Source organism: Danio rerio, chromosome 4 (genome assembly GCF_052040795.2).
Source record: "Danio rerio strain M-AB ecotype USA chromosome 4, GRCz13ab, whole genome shotgun sequence".
Classification (NCBI taxonomy): domain Eukaryota; kingdom Metazoa; phylum Chordata; class Actinopteri; order Cypriniformes; family Danionidae; genus Danio; species Danio rerio.
Window position 1 is genome coordinate 640001 of NC_141024.2, and position 23495 is coordinate 663495.

Consider the following 23495-nt stretch of genomic DNA (forward strand, 5'->3'; position numbering starts at 1 on the left):
GATGTATTTGAAGGGTTTGCCTAGTTTGCTGAGCTGCCCGAGACACTGCTCCGCCACACTGGACGTCCACTGGCTCACACGATTGTGTTCATACATGTTTCTGCCGATCACCGCTTCTAGAGACTGAACACACACAGTTAACTCTAATGTGTGGTCTTTATTCCTCTGTATTGCTCTTGTTTATGTGATTGTTACTGATTATTGTCCATGTAATCTATACGCTTTTTGTTGGATTGTTTTGCATGTTAATAATATTATTATATGAAACATGGGCACAGAAGAGCTGAAAGACAATACATTAGAGAAGTAACTGGGAAGACTTTAAATGCAGATATTATCGTTATTTATATTTACTTTAATGTAATCAGATTAAAGTGTGCGACTCCTGTAACTTGTAAAGTGTCAACCAGTACAGTCTAAAAGGGATACAGCTGCAAATACATCAATATAGCATATTTTTGTGACACTATACAACAATAAATCAGATTTTTACATTATTGAGAAGGTTGGTATTGGGTTAGACGTTATTAATATACAATTAATGTGTAATTTACAAATAATATGAATAATTCTCTGTATAATTGCTGTTTTTACATTGCAAAGAGCGGTCGGTTTAGGGTAGACGTTAATAAAATACAATTTAATGCGTGATGTAAAAAGAATACGAATAATACTCGGTATATTTAGTGTTTTAACATTACTGTGATAGTCTGGGTTAAGCTTAGGGTAGGGGTAGATGTTATAAAATACAGCTAACAGGTAATTTAATTACCAATATAAATAATTATCGTTAACTCTCGGCCGCAGCTGTATCCCTTCTAGCAACAGCCGCGTTAACCCCAAAACAGTTCATAACCCACTCAGACATTAAACCACACATAAAACACACATTTTGTGGACATTAAACACATTAAATACACATGAATCAGCATCATCATCGTCTGAGAAACAGAAACTCGCCTCTTTCACGATGCTGCTCACTTCATCAACTATAAACGCGCTCTGGAAAACACGACAATAAACACAGGCGTAAGACAAACGCCGTATTACTGCAGCACTATGAAGATTTCAGCATTTACATATTTATTTAATCCTGCACATCTTTTACCTCTTCTACTGTCTGATCGTCGTCCATGTTTGCTTGTTGTCGTCAGCCTGAGTGGTTGTCATGGAAATAATACGTCGCCTACGTCATGACGCACAGAAAAGCGTGTTAAAAGTAAAATTAATAAGTAAAAAAATTAAATAAACGCGTCGTAAAAATGTCAGGTATGGCTTTATGGCAGAAAGTGAAATCATTATGCAGAGCCACGTTTTTGCCAAAATGCAAACCTTATTTGAGCAGACTGAATGGAAAACACTTTGAAATTTACCCACCAATAAAGTTAAAGCAGTGACTTATAACCCGATTACTTTAATGTATACAGTGAAAACAAGTTGCTGCAAAAATGTTTAGAGATTTAGACGAGGAAACGATAAATCTTTATACCTAAATGTTTAGCTTTGATGTTGAATATTTAATATTTATATATAATAAATAGTATATATTAAATTGCATAGAATGCATTACATTTAATTATGATTATATTCTTTTATATTTATAAACTAATTTTAAATTAAAAACGAGACCTGTAATATATATGATTGACCGCTAAATATTGTTATGTTGTTATAAATATTATGCATTTTATACAAAGAAATTTATTTTATAAAAAATTATAGCCGTTTCTTATTAACAAATTTATTTTTTGTATTATTTCGTTTTTATAACATTATTGTAAATGAATTGTAGTTTTAAATAGAATATAGCAAATTACATCACATACATTACAATTAATTACGATAATAATAATAATTATTATACATTTATATAACTTACATTTATTAATTTATTTTAATTAAATTTTAACGAGACCGATCATTTCCATGATTGACATTCTGGATGACTAATGAAGACGGCTCCAGCAAGTCCCGCCTTTCGGAAGAGGCTTGACGTCAGGAGTCTCCGCCCTGCTGCTTCCTCTTTCACAGTGGCCGTCGGCGTGAGACACCATGAAGGCGTCTGGCACAGTACGTAAAACTATTCTTAAATCATCTTACAGTCGCTTAAACCTCACAAATAAGACCCGAAAATGCGTATAAGACACCCAGTTGTGCATAACGGCGGCTTCAGCTGATCTGTGTGCAAAATTATAGCGTTAAATGTGCTTTGACGTGTTGATGTAGCGGAGTGAGCAACATGGCGGCTGGAGGATCCCCATGTGCTGTTAGACAAGCGCACACAATTAAAACATTGCTGTGATTTCGCTTTTTAACACGCGTTTAAGCACAGTTTAATTTGTTTTGCGTGAGATTGTGTGCTTTAACTTGACGGCGGATTGTCGAAAATGTATTTTAATGTCGCCCATCGTTGATTTAACATGAGGCCTGGTGTATTCGTAGTAATAGTTCGCTTTAATAGACATGTTTAAGTTAACGTTGATGATTTTAAAGAGCAATTCTGCGTGTTTTATTGCCGGATGACTTTAATAAGAGTTATTAGTATGGATAAACGTCATTTCTTGTGTTCCAACACCTATACCGACATTGAAAATGCGCTATTTTACTGCTAAATATAAAAGGAAATTCGTGTTAAAACACAAGAGAAGGCTTTAGGGGAGATGTGGAGGAATCTAAGCCTACACGTAGTAGTTTGAGGATAAAAACCTGGCCAATAAATCCTCAAATGCATAATTTAGACTGTGTCTGCAGCTGAGTGTAAGCAGATTAATGCACATCTGAGATGTGCCAGGCACTCTCCAGCAGGTGTACATTATTCAACTTCAACAGCACAGTCAGTTGTTTCTTATATTGTATTCCAATAATGCTCAGTTCAAAGTTGAATCAAAAGCAGTTCAGATTATTCATGAGTTAAAGATACTCCTGCTCTTTTGATCGCTAGTGAACTTAAACATTTAACGAAAGAGAAATGGCACTAGTTTAAACGCCTTATCTAATTTATTTCAGTAAGTTTAAGTCGATGCTTGTGTGTGAAACGCTTTTAAAAACATGTTTATCAAAGTGCAGCACAAGCGTACACCATTTAAAGCAAAGGACTAATAAACTGATGTAAGGCTCGTGTGGTGTTAAAAGCCAAATATTATAAATTAGTATTAAGACTTGATTTAAAAAAACAAGAGTTTTAGTAAAATAGGGTGACAACTGAAGAGTTTAGACGCCAAAACCTCCAAATGCCGTCTGAAATTGTGTCCTAAAGTGAGCATTTTACACAGCCTCATGTTTAAGTGTTTCACTTTAAAGACAATAAAACTTAATCTTCACTATAAAAGTGAAATTTCTGAGCGAACACACAGAAGTCAGAGAAAAATGCTGAATTTATTAGAAATTAACAAATGACATTGAGGTTTCCAACTTCAAAAGCAGCCTTTTTAATCACTTCTAAGTGCACTTGTCGGAGTGTACGATTTAATTATCGTAGTGGTCGTCCATTTAGATATTTAAACAACAATACTAGAACCTTAAATCATGGCGTTCTCATTTGCATGTCGAGTTTCTCCTCTACAGCGTGTGCTTGTCTTTGTGTGTTGTTGTCAGATGTGAAGTGTAATGCTGTGTTTGTGTCTCCAGCTTCGGGAATATAAGGTTGTTGGGCGTCTGTTGCCCTCAGTGAAAAACCCCGCACCTCCTCTGTACCGCATGAGGATCTTCGCCCCAAACCATGTGGTGGCAAAGTCTCGCTTCTGGTACTTCGTCTCCCAGCTGAGGAAGATGAAGAAGGCCTCTGGAGAGATCGTCTACTGCGGCCTGGTGCGAATGCCTTTTCACTCGAACAAATGCTGATGAATGAGCCATGTGCTAGCTTTATACTCTGTTCTCCGAGGTGTGAGGATGGGCAATGCTTTAGTATTTGCATCATAACGTTAACATAGAATTAGTCTGTGAAATGATTGATTACAGTAGAGCAAGTGGGATAATTCTGCATGTTTGAGCTTGTTTACAAATACCAATACTAAATTCACCTCATAACACCAGTCGAGTGTGTGAAATAACTGAGTAGAAGATTCCAGGAGCTGTCATTTATTCAGGCTGTCTTATATCAGTGTAAGCTGATTGTACAGGAACCTCAAAGTGTTGCAGGATTTAATAATATGAGCACACAAACCCAAAGGTCATTTCTCCATCATGTCTTGCCCTTGCTATGTGTGCGCAAAGCAAACGGAACCTTGTCGCCTTTCATGGGCTGTGTGTTGACGTGCCTCTGGAAGTGAATTCAAGGAGCCACATCTGATCCTGTGTTAATGCATTAATTAATGTTGATTTGTCAGCTCGTTCCTCGTTTAATCTCGAGTTGTCTTGTTTACCGCGCAGGTCTTTGAGAAATCTCCCCTGAAGGTGAAGAACTTCGGCATCTGGCTGCGCTACGACTCCCGCAGTGGAACCCACAACATGTACCGCGAGTACAGAGATCTGACCACGTCTGGAGCCGTCACCCAGTGCTGTGAGTTTCACACACACCTAGATAGGGCTGCACCCTGTAGAATTGCAACATTTATACACTACATTTATATGGACCCTTTTCACATTTCTGGGCTTCTCAGCAGCAGACGTTAGTTGTTGATTTGTAGATGATTTAATACATAATCAAATGCATATAAATGTACTTGTGTTAAAAAAAAAATAGCACGAGAGAAACTCGTATGAGCCAATCAGAGACTGAATATCTGTATAATTTACACTCATTCATTGTTTTAAAGGCTGAATGTTTGCACTTATTTTAGCCTGAATTGGATTTTGATCAGTATCTATTAGCTGTTTTAGGGTGTCAGCGGGGGCTTTATGTCATTAAATCTCAAAAACACAATTTTAGGCATTAAAAAGTCTTAAATGTACTGAACCGTTGTGTTGGAGATGTTAATTCTTTAAGCAGGTCTCATCTTTCCTTTGTTCATGTAGATCTACCCAATCAGCCAACACCTCACCAACAATCCATCTAAATAAAACTTCTTTCTATTTAATATTGTAGTTTTTAACTATTTACCATAGTGGTTTAGTTATTTTCCTCACAATAACTCTTTCTGAAATGTTTTCCATGTATTTACTGCTGAGGAAGCTGACCTCTACATGATGTTGTGCATCATGTGTGTTTTTAAAACCTAAAATAATATATATATATGTATATATATATATATATATATATATATATATATATATATATATATATATATATATATATATATATAAGCAGATTGTTGAAAAAAGAATAAGTATATAACTAGAGCTTGCTTGTTTTGACACAATATTTGGCTCAGAATTAACTAAACCATTTATTTTTTTTAATTATTAAATTATTATTTAAAACAAAAAGTTTGATAAGGCAATTAAAACTTCCAACTGGGCTCATCTAAAAAAAAAAACTCCTTACTGTTAAGCCGTGTGTGAGTCTAAAATTTCATTCATAAAGGTCTTTAAAAGACTGAGGCCCTGTTTACACGAGTGCGTTTTAGTTTTAAAGCGGCGTTTTAGAATGAAAACGATTCGCATCCACACTAGCGTTTCTGAACAGCTCTCCATCTACACTAAAACACTGTAAAGACACCACGTGACCACACACACACTCGGGCATGTGCGGCAGCCTACCTACCCAGATGAGAGCTCTGCTCGTTCAGACTCCAAGCATTTCCCGCTGGATCTAATCTCACTGTATGTATTAAACGTGATATTTCATTCATCATGTTGTCTTTATCTAACCACATATTCCCCGACTTTAGTCATTGGAATCTATCACTTGTTCTCAGGTAACGTGTTTTGGCTAATCGCAAAGAGAAGTTAATAATTCAACTATGATCGAAATTTATGCTCAATTTCGATTATCGAATCAAAAAATAGAATGGTCGATGCTGCCACGCCCCCATGTCACGTCAGCTTGGCTTGCCAAGTGGGGAAAAACAGGCTTGTTGAAGTGCTTGTTGAACTGCAGACGCAGGAGACCCGTCGACAGAGCTTAAACCCTCTCCTCTTTCAATGAAGTCGCCGGTGTGGAAGTATTTTGGATTTCCAGTGAGTTATGTTGACAACGTTCGTGTTGTCGACAAAAAAAAACACAGTTTGCAAGCTCTGCTATGTACGTATTACGTACGGTTCGTCCGACAACACCGGCATGGCGATCCTCCGCCCGCCCCCATTGCAAATTTCTTATAATGTATAAACTTACAGTATGTTATACTGTTATAATGGACATTATCGATTATTAAAACTGATATTCAGCAGAAGAGAGGGAATGTTTAGTGTTTTCACTGAAATTGAAAGGAGACAGTTGTTATCGGCCACACAGTGCAGATGACGCTCATATATGCAGCACAACGCCTCATTATTTCTGCTGTCTGTGAGTTGCTAATATTAAAATGAAAATAGGCAGTTCCTTAAATCATGTTTATATTTTATTTTTGAGAAAGTGAAAACACAAAGCCAGGGTGATGTGAATCAAGACAAAGTACCCTGCTCCCTTTGAAGATTTCCCCGTGTCCTCTGTAGTCTGTTTTCCACATCAAACTGAGGAGGGGGAGACTGCAGCCTTAATCAAACTGGCCAAGTCTGAACTGACATGGAGAGGATGCAGGACTGAACTGTGTGTAACGTTAGGCTACTTAATATTGAGGAAAAGCCCCAATCAGAGAGGAGAATGTCTGCAGCCCCGCCTCCGTTTTCCCCCATCCACACAGAGACAGAGCAGCAGCGCTTTAGAATGAAAATGGCCTCTCCGGTGTTTCCAAAACGTTCCGTTTTCCGCGCCTGTAGAAAAACTTATGCGTTTTAAAACAAGAACGCATTAGTGTAAGCGGGGCCTTGAACTTAACTTGCTGAAACCTGCAGAAACTCTGCAATTTATCGTTTTTTGAACGATCAGCACATTAATAAAATGAGGAATGCACCTAAATGACAATCCTGAATACTGAAATAGAAAATGTTTAATAATAATTTTATTTTATTACTCAATGCTCATGCTCATGAAGTGATTTTAATGCTGTTAATCAAATGCGTTTATAGAGTTCTATATTTTCTATGTTTATATATATATATATTTAATATGCTTTTTTCCACAATGAAAAGTGCCATAGAAGCTGGCATGGCATTAAGCAAAAGCAAACAATTATATAATCTGAATTAATTTTGTATGACTTTTTTTTTTTAAATGTGTTTCAAAATCTGCAAGCACTGCAGCAGAGCCTGTTTTCAGCTCATATTTCTGCTTTATCTTTCCTAATACCCTAATAAAAATATATAAAGTGAATATAGCTCTTCAGAATTGTCCCATCACAATATATAGATATCGCAAAACTCAGATTGTCCCGGTGTAATGCGTTCCAGTCCATGATAATCTGCACACAAACCCAAAGGTCATCTCTCCATCATGTCTTGCCCTTGCTATGTGTGCGCAAAGCAAACGGAACCTTGTCGCCTTTCATGGGCTGTGTGTTGACGTGCCTCTGAAAGTGAATTCAAGGAGCCACATCTGATCCTGTGTGTTTTAGACCCGCAGAACATTTCACTTCTGCATCGATATCTTACTCTACTCATCATCCTTTAGGAAATGCGGGTGTGAATAAAGTGAAGCAGGAGTTTAACATCAATGTAAAGTGTGTAGTTTGCGCTGTATTTAAGGCCAGTTACTGAAAGATTCAACTGCATTTAAAACGTTTGTGTATAATAAATTATAATGCTTAATAACAAATTAATTGCATTTAATTTTTGCGCTATTATACTATGAAGGCCATGCGGTGTCTGTTTGCATTCGATTATTAAAATTCTGTGCCTAAATCCGCTTATACTCTTCAGGAAATCATCATACACCTTCATTTATACTGATGAACTGTCTTACTAAATCACCACAATCAATATAAAACACTCGGCTCTTTCAATTAATTTAGCTAAACAGCTCATTTATTTGTTGTAACATGCATAACAGAAGAAACAGTGTGTGTTTGAGCTATTAATCCATGTGTATTGAAGTGTGTGTGTGTGTATTTAACTGCTATTAATGTGTTTGTATTAGTGTGTTTGTGTGTATTAGTGTGTTTAAGCTGTTAGCGTGTGTATGAAAGTGTGTTTCTGCTGTTAATGTGTTTTTATTTAACTGTTTTTGTGTGTATTAGTGTGAGTTTGTGCTGCGTTAAGGTGTTTGCGGTGTATTCACATTAGTGTGTGTGTGTGCACTTAGATCGTGATATGGGTGCCAGGCATCGTGCTCGCGCTCACGCCATCCAGATCATGAAGGTGCAGGTCATCGCTGCCAACAAATGCCGCAGACCCGCCATCAAGCAGTTCCACGTAAGTGTGTGGAAGATTTAATATTTGTGTGTGTGTGTGTGTGTGTGTGTGTGTGTGTGTGTGTGTGTGTGTGTGTGTGTGTGTGTGTGTGTGTGTGTGTGTGTGTGTGTGTGTGTGTGTGTGTGTGTGTGTGTGTGTGTGTGAGATGCGGTGTTGTTTAATGTGTGTTGTGTTTCTCTGCAGGACTCCAAGATCAAGTTTCCTCTTCCTCACAGGGTTCTGCGCCGCCAGCACAAGCCCCGCTTCACCACCAAGAGACCAAACACTTTCTTTTAAAAGGTGTATGTTTGTGCTTGTCACAGTGCGGATCAATAAAGGCAGGAATCAACTGTGTGTGTCTTGGCTAGTCATTTTGAGAGTTTTGTTAAATGCAAAAAGTGAGAGGGAAGTCTGAAGTTCTGTCCTAAGACTGCTGCCCTCGCGATCGGCTCGGGATGAGATGGACATGACGCATGACAGAAGGGGGAAGATTTGCAGAAGTGTTTCGGCTGGCTTTGAGACACTGTCATGATGAAGGGTTAAACTAGTGCTGTGAAGATTAATCGGGATTTCATACAAAATAAAGCTATTTGCAAAATGTCGTGTGTTTTTGTAATTCTATATAAATATGTAAATGTGTTTATGTACAGTGTGGCGATTGATCATTTAACAGCACTAGTTTAAACCATTTAAATTAGGTGAAAGTAATTACACACAGTGTGTATGAACATGATGATGATTAAAAGAAGACGTTAGACGCTCTTTGGACACATTAGAAGTGATATCAGCTTAATTTTTACTGTAGATCATGTGTGTGTGATCGATTTCATTCATACTTTGTTTAATAAACAGTGAAGGCAGCGTGTCTGACTGAAACAGCAGAAGCAGCTTTCCGGCATGGTGAACACTTATGATAATGTACCAAAATATAATTGTATTTTTGGTCTTTCCAACAATAAAACTTTCCCATGTGGTGAGTTTTTCCACCACTTCATAAGCAGAGACGAGTAGGAACTTTCGCAAGCTGAAATAATAAAATACAGGTGGTCATTTTTCTTTAGTTTATTTTATTTTAAAATAGACAAACTAGTTCTCACTCCTACACAATAATACTCTTTAAACGTTGTTTTTAGCTGCCATTAAACCGAATAAGAGTAACTTCCTGAAGCATGTTTCTGTTAATAGTAGGCGGGGCTAATTCAGAAGCAGTAATGCCATTGGCTGTCAACGTGATTAATATGCGACACCTGCGAGCTCTCCGCGCGGGAGGGTTGTCAGTGTGAAGACACGAGCACGAGGTAAGGTCAGTTCAAAGTGTTTCAGGTATTTTTTTTTTTTTTATAGGGATATTGAGACAAGCATGACATTTATTTAGTATTAAATTAGTGTTAATTCAGTCTTCAATAATTAAAATTATAGCCAGTTTAATCCAGTTACTGTTGTAGACAAGCTGAACGGAAAATAATGGATTCCCTGGCTTTACTAAAGTCAAGATGGGTCATTACAAAACATTTATTTGGGCAGGATTTAAACCAATTCGTAATCTTCAGCTTAATTTGTTTTGCAGCCATTTACCTTAAACTTTGTAAATCTGGTTATTTGTAATTTCTTTAGCGTGTAGACCTGCTGTAATTAACCAGTCAGTAATCTGGTGTCAGATGTGAAACATGATTTTGGACCCTTTGAGGATTGTTAAACCTGACAATTATGACCTTAACTCGTTTGAATTAAAAGCATTTATTTATTTATTTTATTTATTAGCATTATTTGAATGTGAAAGCATGATTGCATGTGTGCACATTAAATGGGCTGATGCTGAAATCTGTGACTTTCCTCTCTGTTTTCTCTTTCTCAGTGGATGTCTGGATCATTGAGCTTCAGGGATGCAGGAGAACTAGAATCCACATGGACTCTTGTGCCTGTCTGATTGCGGTGTCAGACCCATGCTTTGGTTTAAAGCAGTGTTTCTCAGCCATCTTCATGCTGCTCCCTCCAGCACTGCACATTTTGCATGTCTCATTCTGCGTTTAAAGTCTTGTAGTCTGCACTAATGATGTGAAGACGGTTTCATTTGTTTAAACTGAGACGTGTGAAGTGTTGGAGGAGCACTGGAGTGTGGTTGAGTTGCACAGGCTCAAAGCTTTCAGCAATCTGTTTGAATGCTTTGTGTAATGCATGGTGTTTGTGTAAAATAAACTAGGTGTTGTGTCTTTGTCTGCATGATTTCCAGCTAAACTATAGTTCTCATCGACTCTTCTGAAAGGAAAGATAAATAAAACTGACTGAGAAATCCTAAACTACTGATTGATTAGTGGTCAGCCTGCTTACCAGTGAAGAAAATTGTTAGCCTATACTCAAAACTATTTTAATAATCATTTTAGCAGCAGTGGTTCTTCTACGTTTTAGTTGTATGAATATCAATGGAAAGGAAAAGATTAGTTATAATTTGAAAGCATGGAAATAGACGTTTTGTTTTTAAAAATTTAGTAAAGGATTTTCTATTGTAATATGTATTAACCTTTTTTTCTTTCATATATATATATATATATATTTTTTTTATTATTATTATTGTAAATATAAAAAATTATAAATAATTTTGAATCTTATTTTTGTCTAAATAGCCTGCCTTTTCCGAATTGCATTAGCTCAACCGCCCTGGCCACTCATTGGCTGATCTTAACTAGCCCCTCCCCTAAAGGCTCTTCCACTACATGTAATTGGCTGTTCTTAATTAGCCCCTCCCTCTAATCAGTAACCCCTCCCTTGGGTGATTCTGGAATGTTTTAGAAGAATGAGAGTTAAAAGTTCACTCCTCATCTTGATGGAGATCGTCTGAAAAGCTCTCTGGATCTTAACTCCACCCTAATTCTCCTGGGGATCGAACTCATGACCTTCCTATCTTGGTATGGCTCTTTACAGACCACTGTGCTACCATTTGCTACAGACTTTCTGGTAATTTTATCTTTTTTTTTTTCAGGTAAATCCAGAAGAACTCTTCTAATTTCATCTTCAGTGGGACTCGAACCTGAAGCTTTTGGATTGTGGGCTGACTCACAGACCACTGAGCCACCAAGACTACAGTACACGCATATGGTTTTGTTAATTGTGTCTGTTTTATTCCAGGTTAAACTTCCTCTAAAGAAGGAATCAAACTCTGCAACTCTGTCCATGAGCTGATGATCAGACCACTGCGCCACTGATGTGCTCACACTAGCTATTAATGCCTAGTATTTGAATAACCCCCGCCGCTGCGCTGCGCTGCTCGCTCTCCGCCACTAGATGGCAGTATTACACCACAGATCACCGCTTCTCCTCAGCATTAACCGGTAACTCAGCAGCGCCTGGATAACTGAGCTGTAAATACTCTGCATTCTCAGTCTCAGATCCGTGGCCTTCACTATGTCTTAGTGTTCATGCAAATAAATGAACTTCTGCTGTGTTTGATAGATTAATAGATGCAGAATGTGGTCGTTTGAGTGGAATATTCTAGTTTTTGCACACCATAATAAATACACAAATATGTGTGAGGTGCAGAGAGAGTAGAGGTAAAAGCTCATACTCAAAGGTGTTCAGTAATTCTGTCTTTTCCCCCTAGTTAAATGCAGTAAAGGTTTATGTGAGGAGGGAATCGATTCTGCAGCTTTCAGATCATGAGCTGAAGTTCAGACCACTGAGCCACTGCTGCACTCATGCTCCTGTGCACTCATTTAGTCTTGTTTATTCCAGGTCAAACCTCATCTGAAGGAGAAATCAAAGATCACAGGCTGATGTGCTCACACTTTCTGCTGTTTTGGGTCATCCTGCCTTTTCTATTCCAGGTAAAGTCAGATTTCATGTAAGGAGAGACTCAAACCAGGAACGTCCAGCTTATATGCTGATGTTCAGGCCGCTCCACTGGAGCACTCACACTATTGATCTCTGGTCATTTTGTCTTTTTTTATTCCAGGTAAACATCATGTAAAGAAGGAAGCAAAGCTGTGAATTCCCCAATCATGAGCTGCTGTTCACAGCACTGAGCTGCTGATGCTTTCTTGCATCATGTTAAGCCTCATCTGCTTCATATCTCAGGCTGATGTTCAGACCACGGACACACTCAACTGATTTTTGCTCATTTTGTCTGTTTATTCCAGTTAAACCAGTAGAAGGTCATCTACAGAGAGACTCAAACCTGCATCTGTCATATCAGGGCTCTGCTGTTGTCCACTGATGCTTGCAGAGCCGTGAGCCGCTGCTTTGGTTTTGGGTAGAGCTTTTACAAATGTTGCCTGAGCTCAAAACCTGAACCCTCGCTCTCCTCCTGTTCTTCTGATTTCCCTAACTTCAGAAAGTCTCATGAGCAGATGACTCTCCAGAACTCCTCTGTCCGCTTTTGGGTTGGTTTGCATATAGTTTTTAATCATTCAGAAGAAATCAGACTGATTTTCCATTGGTCGTGAACTGCTGCTCAGTTTCATTGGTTTGCATCTACAGCTCATTTCTCCACAGCTCATTGTTGTTTATTAGCCGGTTTATGATTTATTAAAAATAAGTAAATCATTGTGAGCTCAGAGATGGAATTTGCAGATTTAAAATGTATGATTTTCACTAATTTTAGCAGGTTTGTTTTTTTAAATACTCGGCCGCTGCGCTTCTCTCTGTCCGCCACTAGATGGCAGCGCTTTACCACAAATCACCGCTTCTCCTCAGCGTTAAATAGTACCTCAGAGCAGCACTTGGATAATAGAGCTATAAATATTGCATAAGTAATAATATGTACCTTTAAATATTGCCAAAATAGTGAGCAAACAATTTCGCATGTGATCTTTAAATTAATTTACCGAAGCTTTTTTTAATACAGTAAACATGTAATTAATTAACACGGTCTAATTTGAAATGTTTGGTAAAAATTAACACCATTTTCAAACATTCTGTCAAACAAAATGTGCAGATCTCTGTAGAATGAGGCTTTAATTGTTCTCATACTCGCTGTGGGCGGAGTCTGCGAGCGCCGCCATGTCAGGTGAGCTCCATAATTGCACACGCGCAGCCGCACCTGTTGAGCGCGCGCTGTTTCGTTCAATTGAGTCTCGGTTGTTGGAGCGGCAGGTTTACCGAACAGCGTGTGTTGATTTTCTCCCGCGAACCGGCAGATGACGAGAGGAGAACCGGAGACAGACAGACAGAAAGTGAGTGAGAGAGACCGTCAATGAGCAGAACAAACTGACAATCCGTCAGCCATGTTTATTTATGAAGCACATTACTACAAACTACTGTCGCCTGAGGTGTCTGACAAAATAAACTACATTAAAAACAACAACAGCCGTTTAAAATCAGCTCTGAGCTGAACAGGGAGCTGTGTATACATTATTAGAGGAAAACACTCGAGCGTTAAGTGTGTGTGTGTGTGCTCGTGTGATATATCCGGAGGGTGCTTATAGGCAGGGAATTACAAGGCCTCGAGTTTGCCCTCATCTTGTACTGGATGCCTTTATTTAATACCCTAATTAAATAAAGAAACCAGAATACTGTCATGGCTGTATTTCATGGCTAGAGTTTTGTTTTGGACCTTATATAGTAATGTTAATCAAGGAGTAAATCAGATTCATACTTTAACACACATTGTGGATGGGTTCTGCAAATAAAGCCCATGTCCACTCATGTGACGAAAACTAATTAAATATACGTTTATTAATAAAACAAATCCAATGAAAGAAGAAGAAGAATAAAACATAAACAAAATCCTTTATTCATCATTGAGAATGCAGGGCCTAAGACATGAGGTGCGTTCGACATCAAGCTCAGCTGCAGCCGGTGATCAACGAGATTAGCCGAGCGCAGGCGGGGGCGGAGTTGAAAACGGAGCCGTCAAGACGGACAGCTGGACACTTCGGGACTCAAAGTTGCTGCAGTCATGATGACCGATCACATGGAGTTATCATATTTATTTGTTATTTTTATTTATAACAACAAAACATTTACAAATAAATCAGAATACAGTCTCTACAAACTGTAGTTCCTTTTTAAACAATAAGAGAGAATTATGAATAAAATATTTAACAGATGCATGAGAGAAATAAGAGGAAATGAGAGGTTAATATAAACATAAAAACGAACAGTTCTATTAAATACAAAGCAATAAGCATACATACTAGGAGTTAAACATCAACCTTTAGGCTAATACTTCTTGTTTGAATATGCTAAAAAATGGTTTACATATATGTACATTTATAGATATAAAAATGTCCAATGTAAAAAGCAAAACATGGTGTTTTCATTAGGTCTTAATAAATGACATTATTTTGGATGATGAATGAAGTTTCAAAAAAGCATTTTAATCCAAAAAGATTGTGTTGAAAAGAACAAAAGGTAAAATAAGTGAGCGATGTAGAAGTTTCCCAGAAAGAGCAGGTCGCCTTTAAACTGCTAGACAGGAAATAAAATATATATTTATATTATAATAATAAAACCATTTTATAATTATTTAATAAAATAGTTCTTTACTTTAATTTGTTAAGAGAGCTTTAGGGTGGCAGGGTCAATGATGATGATTTTCTTATTTCAAGTCTGTAAGACTTATTTAGGTTATTCACTAAAATATATCATTTAAATCGTTCATGGAGATGAATGCAGTAAATAGTCTGTATAAAAAGTTAAAAAATAAACCTGTGCAAACAAGCTAACCTTTATAACCAGATTATTTAACAAAAGATGATACTGCAGTAAAATGTTAGTAGTCTTTTAATAAGCAAGATGTGTACAGGATAGAGAGGGTGTGAAAAGTGAATTGTTTGTTTTGAAACTTTTGAATCGGAATTTGTCCAATTATAAACCCGAAATACACGTGTTTGTTGTCATGTGGTGAACTCGGCCAATCGTGTAATATCGGTGTCGTCATCAGAGCTCCTGCAGTCGCTCTTCAGAAGCTGCACGGTCTGAGTTTGCCGTCTGATCTCGGAGCGCTGTCGCGGTACTTTGATGCCACATGTGACAGTCACGTGGCGTCGGCGCAGCATCAATCCGGACAAGATTTCTAACCAGAATGCACCGCTTTAAGACAGATTTAAGAACGCACCTATGGTCTAGTCCATGGGTGTCCAAACTCAGTCCTGGAGGGCCGGTGTCCTGGAGAGTTTACCTCCAACCCTAATCAAACACACCTGAAGCAGCTGATCAAGCTCTTAGGTATGCTAGAAATGTCCTGGCAGGTGTGTTGAAGCAAGTGATAAACTCTCCAGGACAGAGTGTGGACACCCCTGGCCTAACACATTCAGTATACAGACGTCAGTTTAAGCGTGCTGCTGGTCTCCCTGCTCCAGCCTTTTAGACAGTATTCCAGCCTTGAACAGGCGTAGAAATCCCCCCCAGCAAATACACAGCAAAGTAACAACTAGTGTCTGATATACCTGAGAATATCTGATAATGCATAGTTTTTTCTTTTGACGTAAGATTATTTTGCTGACCCCATTGGCAGATTATTTATTAGTATTATTTATTATTTTACTTGTTTTAAGGAAAAACTCACTTAATATTGGCATATTATTTCTCAAAACAAGACAATATGTTTTGCTTGTCTAGAAAATGCTTCTTGATTTAGGCATTTTTAGATATCTGGACTAGAAACAAGACAAAAAATCGAATCAAGAAAAGCATTTTTAGCAGTGTAGGAGTCTAAAAATACATGTATAGTTTGTATTTTATGATAGACTTCCTTGCACATGGGAGTTAAACAGTAAAACAGCAAATATGTGCAGTCTTAGTCATCCATTAATAGGAGAACAAACCTGTTTCCATTTCTTTAATATAATTATTTGTTTAATGTCATTTACCTATTTAATGTCATTGAGAAGCATTGAATATCCCTCAAAACACTGGACAACTTAAGTTTGATTAATAAATGAGATGTTATTGAATTACATCTATACATTTGGTTCACTGGGGCATAATTACCCAACACAACCGAACAGCCTGACCTCCCTGGGGTCTGTTCATGTACGTGGATTACTCAGTTAGCTGGATTTGGATGTTGACGATTTGACATGATCCAGGATCGTTTCGTTCTTCAAAGCTGATCTGAGAGTTGTTGTCATAGCAACAGTTCTGGTAGTTCAAACCTGGGGTCCGTTCTTCGTAACTCGCTTAAATGATCTGAGATTATTTGGCAGATCCAGGATCTTTTAATCTTGATATCTGATCTCTGGCTAATTTGGTTTTTCAAACAAGTTCGCGAATCAGATTAGAATGTCTGGATGAACTGATCTGAGATCGCTGCGTGTGTTGTGAGGGACTGATCTATCCATCCCCGAAATCATGATCAGCAATGCAACGATTGGCTGACGGCACAGCAGCGTAATGACATCATCTGATTAATATTCAATTATCCATGTGAGCAAAATTACATCAAATTAGCAGTCGACGGTTTGTTTAATATGACACGCAAGAACTTTCCACATTTGTTGTGAGCTGCAGGCTTTACACTTTCATGTGTCAAGACAAGAGTATTCATCATGTATTTCAATGCAAATCAATGTATTTAGTTCTACATTTAGAAAAGATTTTCTTTATTATAGTCGCCGTTTTTTAATCGGTGTAAAGAATAACTGGTTGTTTACAAAAGCACTTTCATATTGGTAAAGGCGTCTGCAACTTTTGTGAAGCATCAAATCACCGGCATATTAACAAAACATGTTTATGACTGCATAAATGTATTATTGCTTTAAAAAAGTCACATATTGTGCATTTCTATTATACACAATTTGTACTAAAGCGATCTAAAAAGTTCATATCAATAAGTTTTGTCTTTGTACTTTCATTTCGAGGGTGCAGATTGCATACGTTTTATTAATAATGACTATAACTTTATATATATATAGTTAAAAATATGTACCATTTTCCTAAGTGTATATAACTACTACTGTAAGAAAATATCAGAATTCGGTACATACTTTCTGTATTATCTTTGCTTGAACTGAGCCGATCTAATCCTGTTTATATGAATTGAACCTGCTCCCGATCAGGTTTGACCTAGCAGAACTGTTGCTATGACAACAACTCTCGGATCAGCTTTGAAGAACGAAACGATCCTGGATCATGTCAAATCGTCAATATCCAAATCCAGTTTACAGAGTAATCCACATATGAAGAACGGACCCCTGCTCGGCAGCAGGCCCAATTCATATAAACAGGATTAGATCGGCTCAGTTCATGCAAAGAAAATACTGAAAGTATATACCAAATGCTGATACTTTCTTACAGTAGTAGTTATATACACTTGGGAAAATAGTATATATATATATAGGTTAGAATAAATTGCTATTGAAAAATAGAATACATTTTTACTGCTAATTTGCTCACATGAATAATTGAATATTAATCAGATGATGTCATTACGCTGATGTGTCGTCAGCCAATCGTTGCATTGCTGATCATGATTTCGGGGATGGATAGATCTGTCCTTCACAACACACGCAGCGATCTCAGATCAGTTCATCCAGACATTCTAATCTGATTCGCAAACTTTTTTAAAGAACCAAATTAGCGAGAGATCAGTTATAAAGATTAAAAGGTCCAGGATCTGCCAAATAATCTTTGATCATTTAAGCGAGCTACAAAGAACGGAGCCCTGATCTTCAGTGTGTAATCTGCACTCTGCTTGTAAGTGAGAAGGAACACAGTAAACACTTGCGTGTACAAATATGTTTGCTCACATATAATATATGCAGCACGGTGGCGCAGTGGCCAGCACATTCACCTCACAGCAAGCAGATTGCAGGTTCGAGTCGCGACTGGGTCAGTCTGCATCTCTGTGTGGAGTTTGCATGTTCTCCCCGTGTTGGCGTGGGTTTCCTTTGGATGCTCCGGTTTCCCCCACAGTCCAAACACATGCGCTAGGCAATTGGGTAGGCTAAATTGAGTGTGTATGAGTGTGTGTGGATGTTTCCCAGTGATGGGTTGCAGCTGGAAGGGCATTCGCTGCGTAAAACATGCTGGATAAGTTGGCGGTTCATTCCGCTGTGGCGACTAGGGACTAAGCCGAAAGTTAATGAATGAATGAATGAATGGATGTTATAATGTATATCAAGCATATACAGAGCCTGCATTAACATCTCTGTTGATCCTGGAACGACACTGCAATCAGCCAATCAGAATTAAGGGATGTTCCGCTGTGGCGACCCCAACAAAATGAATAAATGAATATGAGACAGTTAATAAGACTGATAATATAGATTATCATATGAATGCTGTGCGCTGATTATATAAGAACCTGCACTAGTAAAGTAGTGAACTCCGTCTAGATGTCCTGCTGTGGTGTGTGTCGTCTCTGTGCGTGCAGACGGAACACACACTGCTGTGCTGTGTGCAGGATCTTGTTTTCCCACACACACACACACCTGAGAGCGCGCGCTGACACAGCAGGCCTGAAGTGATGGACTGCACTGAGAGCTCCACATTCAGTTTCACAGGATGTGCAGTAAAACGCAGAGACCATGTCTAAACCTCCCACTCCAAACCTCACACACCGATCTGAAAGCAGAGTAAATCAACACGGCGAGGAAAACAGAAGATTTGATGCTGGAGGATCAGACTGTTGTGGAGCTAGTCTGTCCAGCAGAACCCAGCAGTAAAGTCTCACAACTTTGGAGGCTTGTTAAATTCAGTTTAATAATCTGCATAGGCGGAGCAGTGGCGCAGTAGGTAGTGCTGTCGCCTCACAGCATGAAGGTCGCTGGTTCGAGCCTCGGCTTAGTTGGTATTTTTGTGTGGAGTTTGCATGTTCTCCCTGCGTTCGCGTGGGTTTCCTTTGGATGCTCCGGGTTTCCTCACATTCCGCTGCTGATGATGTGACGATAAAAGTGGTTTGATTTGATTCAGTGCAGTTGTGGGTTGCCAGATTGACAACACTATCAGGAGCGAGAGTGTCTGCTGATCAAGCACGCGCATCAAGTGCAAGTGATTTACATGTTAAGTCAATGCAAACGTGCAAATAGACATCTTGCGGCGAATGGCATGGTGCGCATGACGCAAATTTGCAGCACGAATTGATCGCTTTGTGCATATGATGCGCTTAATGTGTTTCGCGCGAATCGCTCGAGTTCAAAAATCTGAACTTAAGCGGACATTCGCACCGTGTTAACCAATCAGGAGCTTGCTCTTGTGGGGGCGTGATTGTGATGTACGCCTGTTGTTGGTGTCCCGGGGTAAATCCTCCAACCGACACTGACAACAGTGCCTGGGCTCAGCTCAGTAGTAAACACCGCTGAAAGCCTCCATCATCCAGGTACAGTTTCTGGAGGAGTTGATGAGCTCACAGAGCTGCTGCTCCTCTGAAAGTGTCGAGTGGACTCAGACACGGCCCTGAACGTATCGAAGCTGTTTTTCAGCAGTCATAAAACACATAAACACTGTTATTCTCTTAATAAAATCTATGTTAGCCATTTAACAGCGAAGCTAGAAGCCCTGCCCATCACGCGAATTCGCGTCTGTTCTGAAGTGAATTTGACGCGCGAATGAAGCGGATTTGATGCGGGAATAAAGCGAGTAAACTCAAATGTTCACACGGCCACTTGCGCAAGAATAGCGCGATTTATCAGCGTGTTCCGCGTCTGGTGTGAACACAGCATGAAACTTCGGCCACACTGCACTTTATGCCCCATAGACTTCCATTCATACGCATGCTAATGTGACAAGTTTTGCATGTTGCTGCGTTGAAAAGTTCTGTAATCTGCTCAGCTAATGTTTACGTTTCTAATATTTGTATTGTTTGCTAATTAAAAACCACCTCGTGTGTATTTTTGTAACTCTAAATTGGCATCTCATTTCGGAGGCTCATGTTTTCAGCTGTGTCCGCTTTGTTCGACCTCACGTCTGTAATTAAATAAACAGTTTGTTTTCCATCAAGGCAATGTGGGGTTCTGTAATATAATTGGGTGAACTGGCAGTGGGCGGAGTTACAGAGATCAAAACAAAAACAGACATTCCGAAATGGAACACATTCTCATAAAAGAAGGCAGTGGGCGGAGTCACAGACCAAAACCAAGACAGACACTCTGAATTAGAACACAAAGCAGAATAACTGACTTCAGCTTTGTTTATCAGATAAAGCATGTTCACTTGGCATGTTTCTCAAAAATCTGCAAACATATTATGGTATTTTTATGATTTAGAAGAGACAAAACGTTAAATACAGCACCTTTAACCTTGGTTTCTGTAATAGATCCTGTGTAGTTCACTTCTCTGAGTGCCGAATGATGGCATGAAACCGCAGCAGAAGAGCTTAAGATCACTACAAGGTCTCCATTCAGGCTTGTTCTGCTTGGCACGAGCTGCAGAGCAACAATGAGGGAAAGTATGAAGTGACTTTGAAGCGTCTGCCCGTCAGTATCTGTTTCACAGGCTTGCGCTTCAGCCGCTGGCTGGAGAAGTGAACGATGCCGTGCGGCGCCACTAACATCCTCAATAGGGGAATTGATTTATTTTGTTTCCACCAACTGATAGACAGACCTTTTGTGAGCCCTGGGGTTGTAAATCATCTGTATCTGCTACTTTTAATTCCAAACATATTGAAATTAGTGCAGAAAACCATGATGCTGCGCAGAAAATCCAACAATTAGAGTGGCAGCGAATAAAGTGCGCCAAATGAGACCTTTAGCTCCGCCCACCAAATTAAGCACAGCTAATGAAGTCAGATTACACTATCTATGGACTCCTGATGTTATTGATTGTAATCTGTTTTCTTGAAGCCATGTTTGCATTCATTACAATTGTAGTCCAAAAATGTGTTTAATAGTGGAATTAGTGCAAAAAAACTGCATTACCCATAATTCTGCACATAAATTCCACCAATCAGAGAGTTGCAGCAAATAACATGCATTTAGCTTCTTTAGCTTCATCAAATCTAATGAAGTCTAACTAATGATGTCATTACATTTGATTAGACTCAGTTCATCTACATATGGGAACATATTAATATGCAAATTTGGCAGTAAACAACAGCTTTAAATATATATTTTTTTTCACCAATTGATAGACCTGTTGTGAGCCCTGAGGTTTTTAATCATTTGTATCTGTTTAGTTTTTACGCGTATGTTTGCTTTAATTCCAATTTATAGTGTTTATTAGTGGATTTAGAACAGAAAAACTACATTACCCATGATGCTGCACAGAAAATTCACCAATCAGAGAGTTGCAGCAGATAAAGTGCACAGAATGAGATGTCGAGCTCTATCAAAGGCCATGAAGTACAGCCAATGATGTAATTAAATCTAAATCCATCTATCTATCTATCTATCTATCTGTCTGTCTGTCTGTCTGTCTGTCTGTCTGTCTGTCTGTCCGTCCGTCCGTCCGTCCGTCCGTCCGTCCGTCCGTCCGTCCGTCTATCTCTCTATCTTTCCATCCGTCCATCTATATATCTATCTATCTTTCCGTCCGTCCATCCATCTGTTTATCTATCTATCTATCTATCTATCTATCTATCTGTCTGTCTGTCTGTCTGTCTGTCTGTCTGTCTGTCTGTCTGTCCGTCCGTCTGTCTGTCTGTCTATCTACCTATCTTTCCGTCTATCTATCTATCTATCTATCTATCTATCTATCTATCTATCTGTCTGTCTGTCTGTCTGTCTGTCTGTCTGTCTGTCTGTCTGTCTGTCTGTCCGTCCGTCCGTCCGTCCGTCCGTCCGTCCGTCCGTCCGTCCGTCCGTCTATCTCTCTATCTTTCCATCCGTCCATCTATATATCTATCTATCTTTCCGTCCGTCCGTCCATCTGTTTGTCTATCTATCTATCTATCTATCTGTCTGTCTGTCCGTCCGTCCGTCTATCTCTCTATCTTTCCATCCGTCCATCTATATATCTATCTATCTTTCCGTCCGTCCATCCATCTGTTTATCTATCTATCTATCTATCTATCTATCTATCTATCTATCTGTCTGTCTGTCTGTCTGTCTGTCTGTCTGTCTGTCTGTCTGTCTGTCTGTCTGTCTGTCTGTCCGTCCGTCCGTCCGTCCGTCCGTCCGTCCGTCCGTCCGTCCGTCCGTCTATCTATCTGTCTGTCTGTCTGTCCGTCCATTCCCCAGTACTGGGTTGCGACTGGAAGGGGATCCGATGCGTAAAACACATGCTGGAAAAGTTGGTGGTTCATTCCGCTGTGGTGACCCCTGATAAATCAGAGACTAAGCAGAAATGTATTCATATATAAACCCGTCCTTGGCCTTTTATCTGTGTGTGATTTCCTCATATCCAGATATTCTTTGTGTTATTATTCAAAATTGACTGAAGTTTTTGAAGTAATGATAGAGTTCATCTTGGAGACACAGAATGTACCCGCAGTTCTACATTCACTCTTATATAACCTGAGCGGAGCTTCAACAAAAGTCTTGCAGGTACTGTTAAATCAGTTCCCCTGTGCTGCATTGACATTTGTGCTGTGTAGGGCTCTCTATAGTGCCCTGTGATTTTCAGCTTCATGCGTCTTCCAACAGACTGGCATTGGGAAAAGGCCAAAATCCCCTCCGCTGGCTGAAATAAAGCCGGCATTATCAGCGCACGCAGCTCTGGGTGATGCGAAGCGACCGAATACACATGCTTTTGTATGTTCATTGAGTTCAAATTGACCTCTTTTCCTCTAAAGGTCCAACAGTCTTTCCACAAATGAATTTTTGATCCATTAAGAGAAAAAAAAAAGCGCGGGAATGAGAAGGCGTCTCCTTCAGGTCGCCGGCGGGGGAATTCTGGGATGTGTTGCCAGGGGCGACCACAGGATGAACTTGAGGAACGTCAGAAAGTTTGGCCGGAGCCGAGCTGAAATATATCTGTGCTGTGATTGGGGCAGACAGGAGCGAGGCTCATTTCAGAGGTGGAGAGTGCACCGCCAGCGCTATAAAAAGAAAAAAATCAAAACAACTCCGGCTGAAATATAAATACTAATCACATTTCATGGGTATGTTCGCTCTGGTAAATCTGATGTTTCACAAATTACAGGCATAGGCTGAACACTGTTATGTTTTATTGCGTAACTGGCCCACTAAATCATGTCATGTTTTTCAGCTGAACATGCGTTTTCTTAGACTTAAAGGACATAAAATCATCAAATATTTACTGACATTAGCTTTGTCCTTCTAGTGCTTTAGTGGCCACATACGTGGACAGCACATTTGAGCTCTTAAGTGTTTATTTAAAATACTCTGAATGCTTTATATTTGGTTACAGACACACAG

The 23495-nt window shown here is 39.1% G+C and overlaps 4 protein-coding genes, 1 long non-coding RNA gene and 2 other non-coding genes across 15 annotated transcripts in view; 6 read left to right on the forward strand and 1 right to left on the reverse strand.

Annotated features, from left to right (window-relative positions):
- Positions 1 to 1161, reverse strand: part of dynlt1b (dynein light chain Tctex-type 1b) — a 4376-nt gene extending 3215 nt beyond the window's left edge. The window contains exons 1-3 of one of the 2 annotated variants that reach the window (XM_087247226.2): positions 1109 to 1161; positions 961 to 1002; positions 1 to 123 (exon numbers count right to left, since the gene is read on the reverse strand). The exon at positions 1 to 123 is cut by the window's left edge and continues 40 nt beyond it. In XM_087247226.2, the coding sequence (XP_087103352.2) occupies positions 1 to 123; positions 961 to 1002; positions 1109 to 1135 (192 nt within the window). In that variant the 5' untranslated portion in view covers positions 1136 to 1161. 2 annotated transcript variants of the gene reach the window in all.
- Positions 1162 to 2020: 859 nt separating this feature from the next.
- Positions 2021 to 8658, forward strand: rpl18a (ribosomal protein L18a). Of its 2 annotated transcripts, none has more exon segments than NM_201060.1 (5): positions 2021 to 2070; positions 3628 to 3807; positions 4369 to 4498; positions 8216 to 8325; positions 8509 to 8658. In NM_201060.1, coding segments are annotated over 5 exon segments (531 nt in total). In that variant the 5' UTR covers positions 2021 to 2052; the 3' UTR covers positions 8602 to 8658.
- On the forward strand, positions 4150 to 4286 carry LOC137495133 (small nucleolar RNA SNORA68). Its single transcript, XR_015484673.2, has one exon. It is a non-coding gene; the product is annotated as a small nucleolar RNA SNORA68 (small nucleolar RNA).
- Positions 7376 to 7512, forward strand: LOC137495131 (small nucleolar RNA SNORA68). The gene has a single exon (XR_015484672.2). It is a non-coding gene; the product is annotated as a small nucleolar RNA SNORA68 (small nucleolar RNA).
- A 3060-nt stretch (positions 8659 to 11718) lies between the features above and the next one.
- LOC141381544 (uncharacterized) lies at positions 11719 to 12384 on the forward strand. The gene is made up of 3 exons (XR_015482360.2): positions 11719 to 11849; positions 12031 to 12122; positions 12251 to 12384. It is a non-coding gene; the product is annotated as an uncharacterized LOC141381544 (long non-coding RNA).
- Positions 12385 to 13301: 917 nt separating this feature from the next.
- The window catches only part of xpot (exportin, tRNA (nuclear export receptor for tRNAs)), a 266921-nt gene continuing 256727 nt past the window's right edge, over positions 13302 to 23495 (forward strand). For both annotated transcript variants that reach the window (XM_087246977.2, XM_087246978.2), the window contains exon 1: positions 13302 to 13469. The gene's annotated coding sequence lies outside the window, so the exon portion shown is untranslated. The remainder of the gene's footprint in view (positions 13470 to 23495) is intronic.
- pthlha (parathyroid hormone-like hormone a) overlaps positions 13302 to 23495 on the forward strand; it is a 224349-nt gene continuing 214155 nt past the window's right edge. For all 6 annotated transcript variants that reach the window (XR_015942071.1, XR_015942072.1, XM_088649806.1 and 3 more), the window contains exon 1: positions 13302 to 13469. The gene's annotated coding sequence lies outside the window, so the exon portion shown is untranslated. The remainder of the gene's footprint in view (positions 13470 to 23495) is intronic.

Excerpts from the sequence above, each read along its gene's own strand:
- rpl18a (XM_088649725.1), top strand. Across the intron at positions 3,808-4,368 it reads AGATCGTCTACTGCGGCCTG|GTCTTTGAGAAATCTCCCCT; the intron begins GTGCGAATGCCT and ends TTTACCGCGCAG. Across the intron at positions 4,499-8,215 it reads TGGAGCCGTCACCCAGTGCT|ATCGTGATATGGGTGCCAGG; the intron begins GTGAGTTTCACA and ends GTGTGCACTTAG.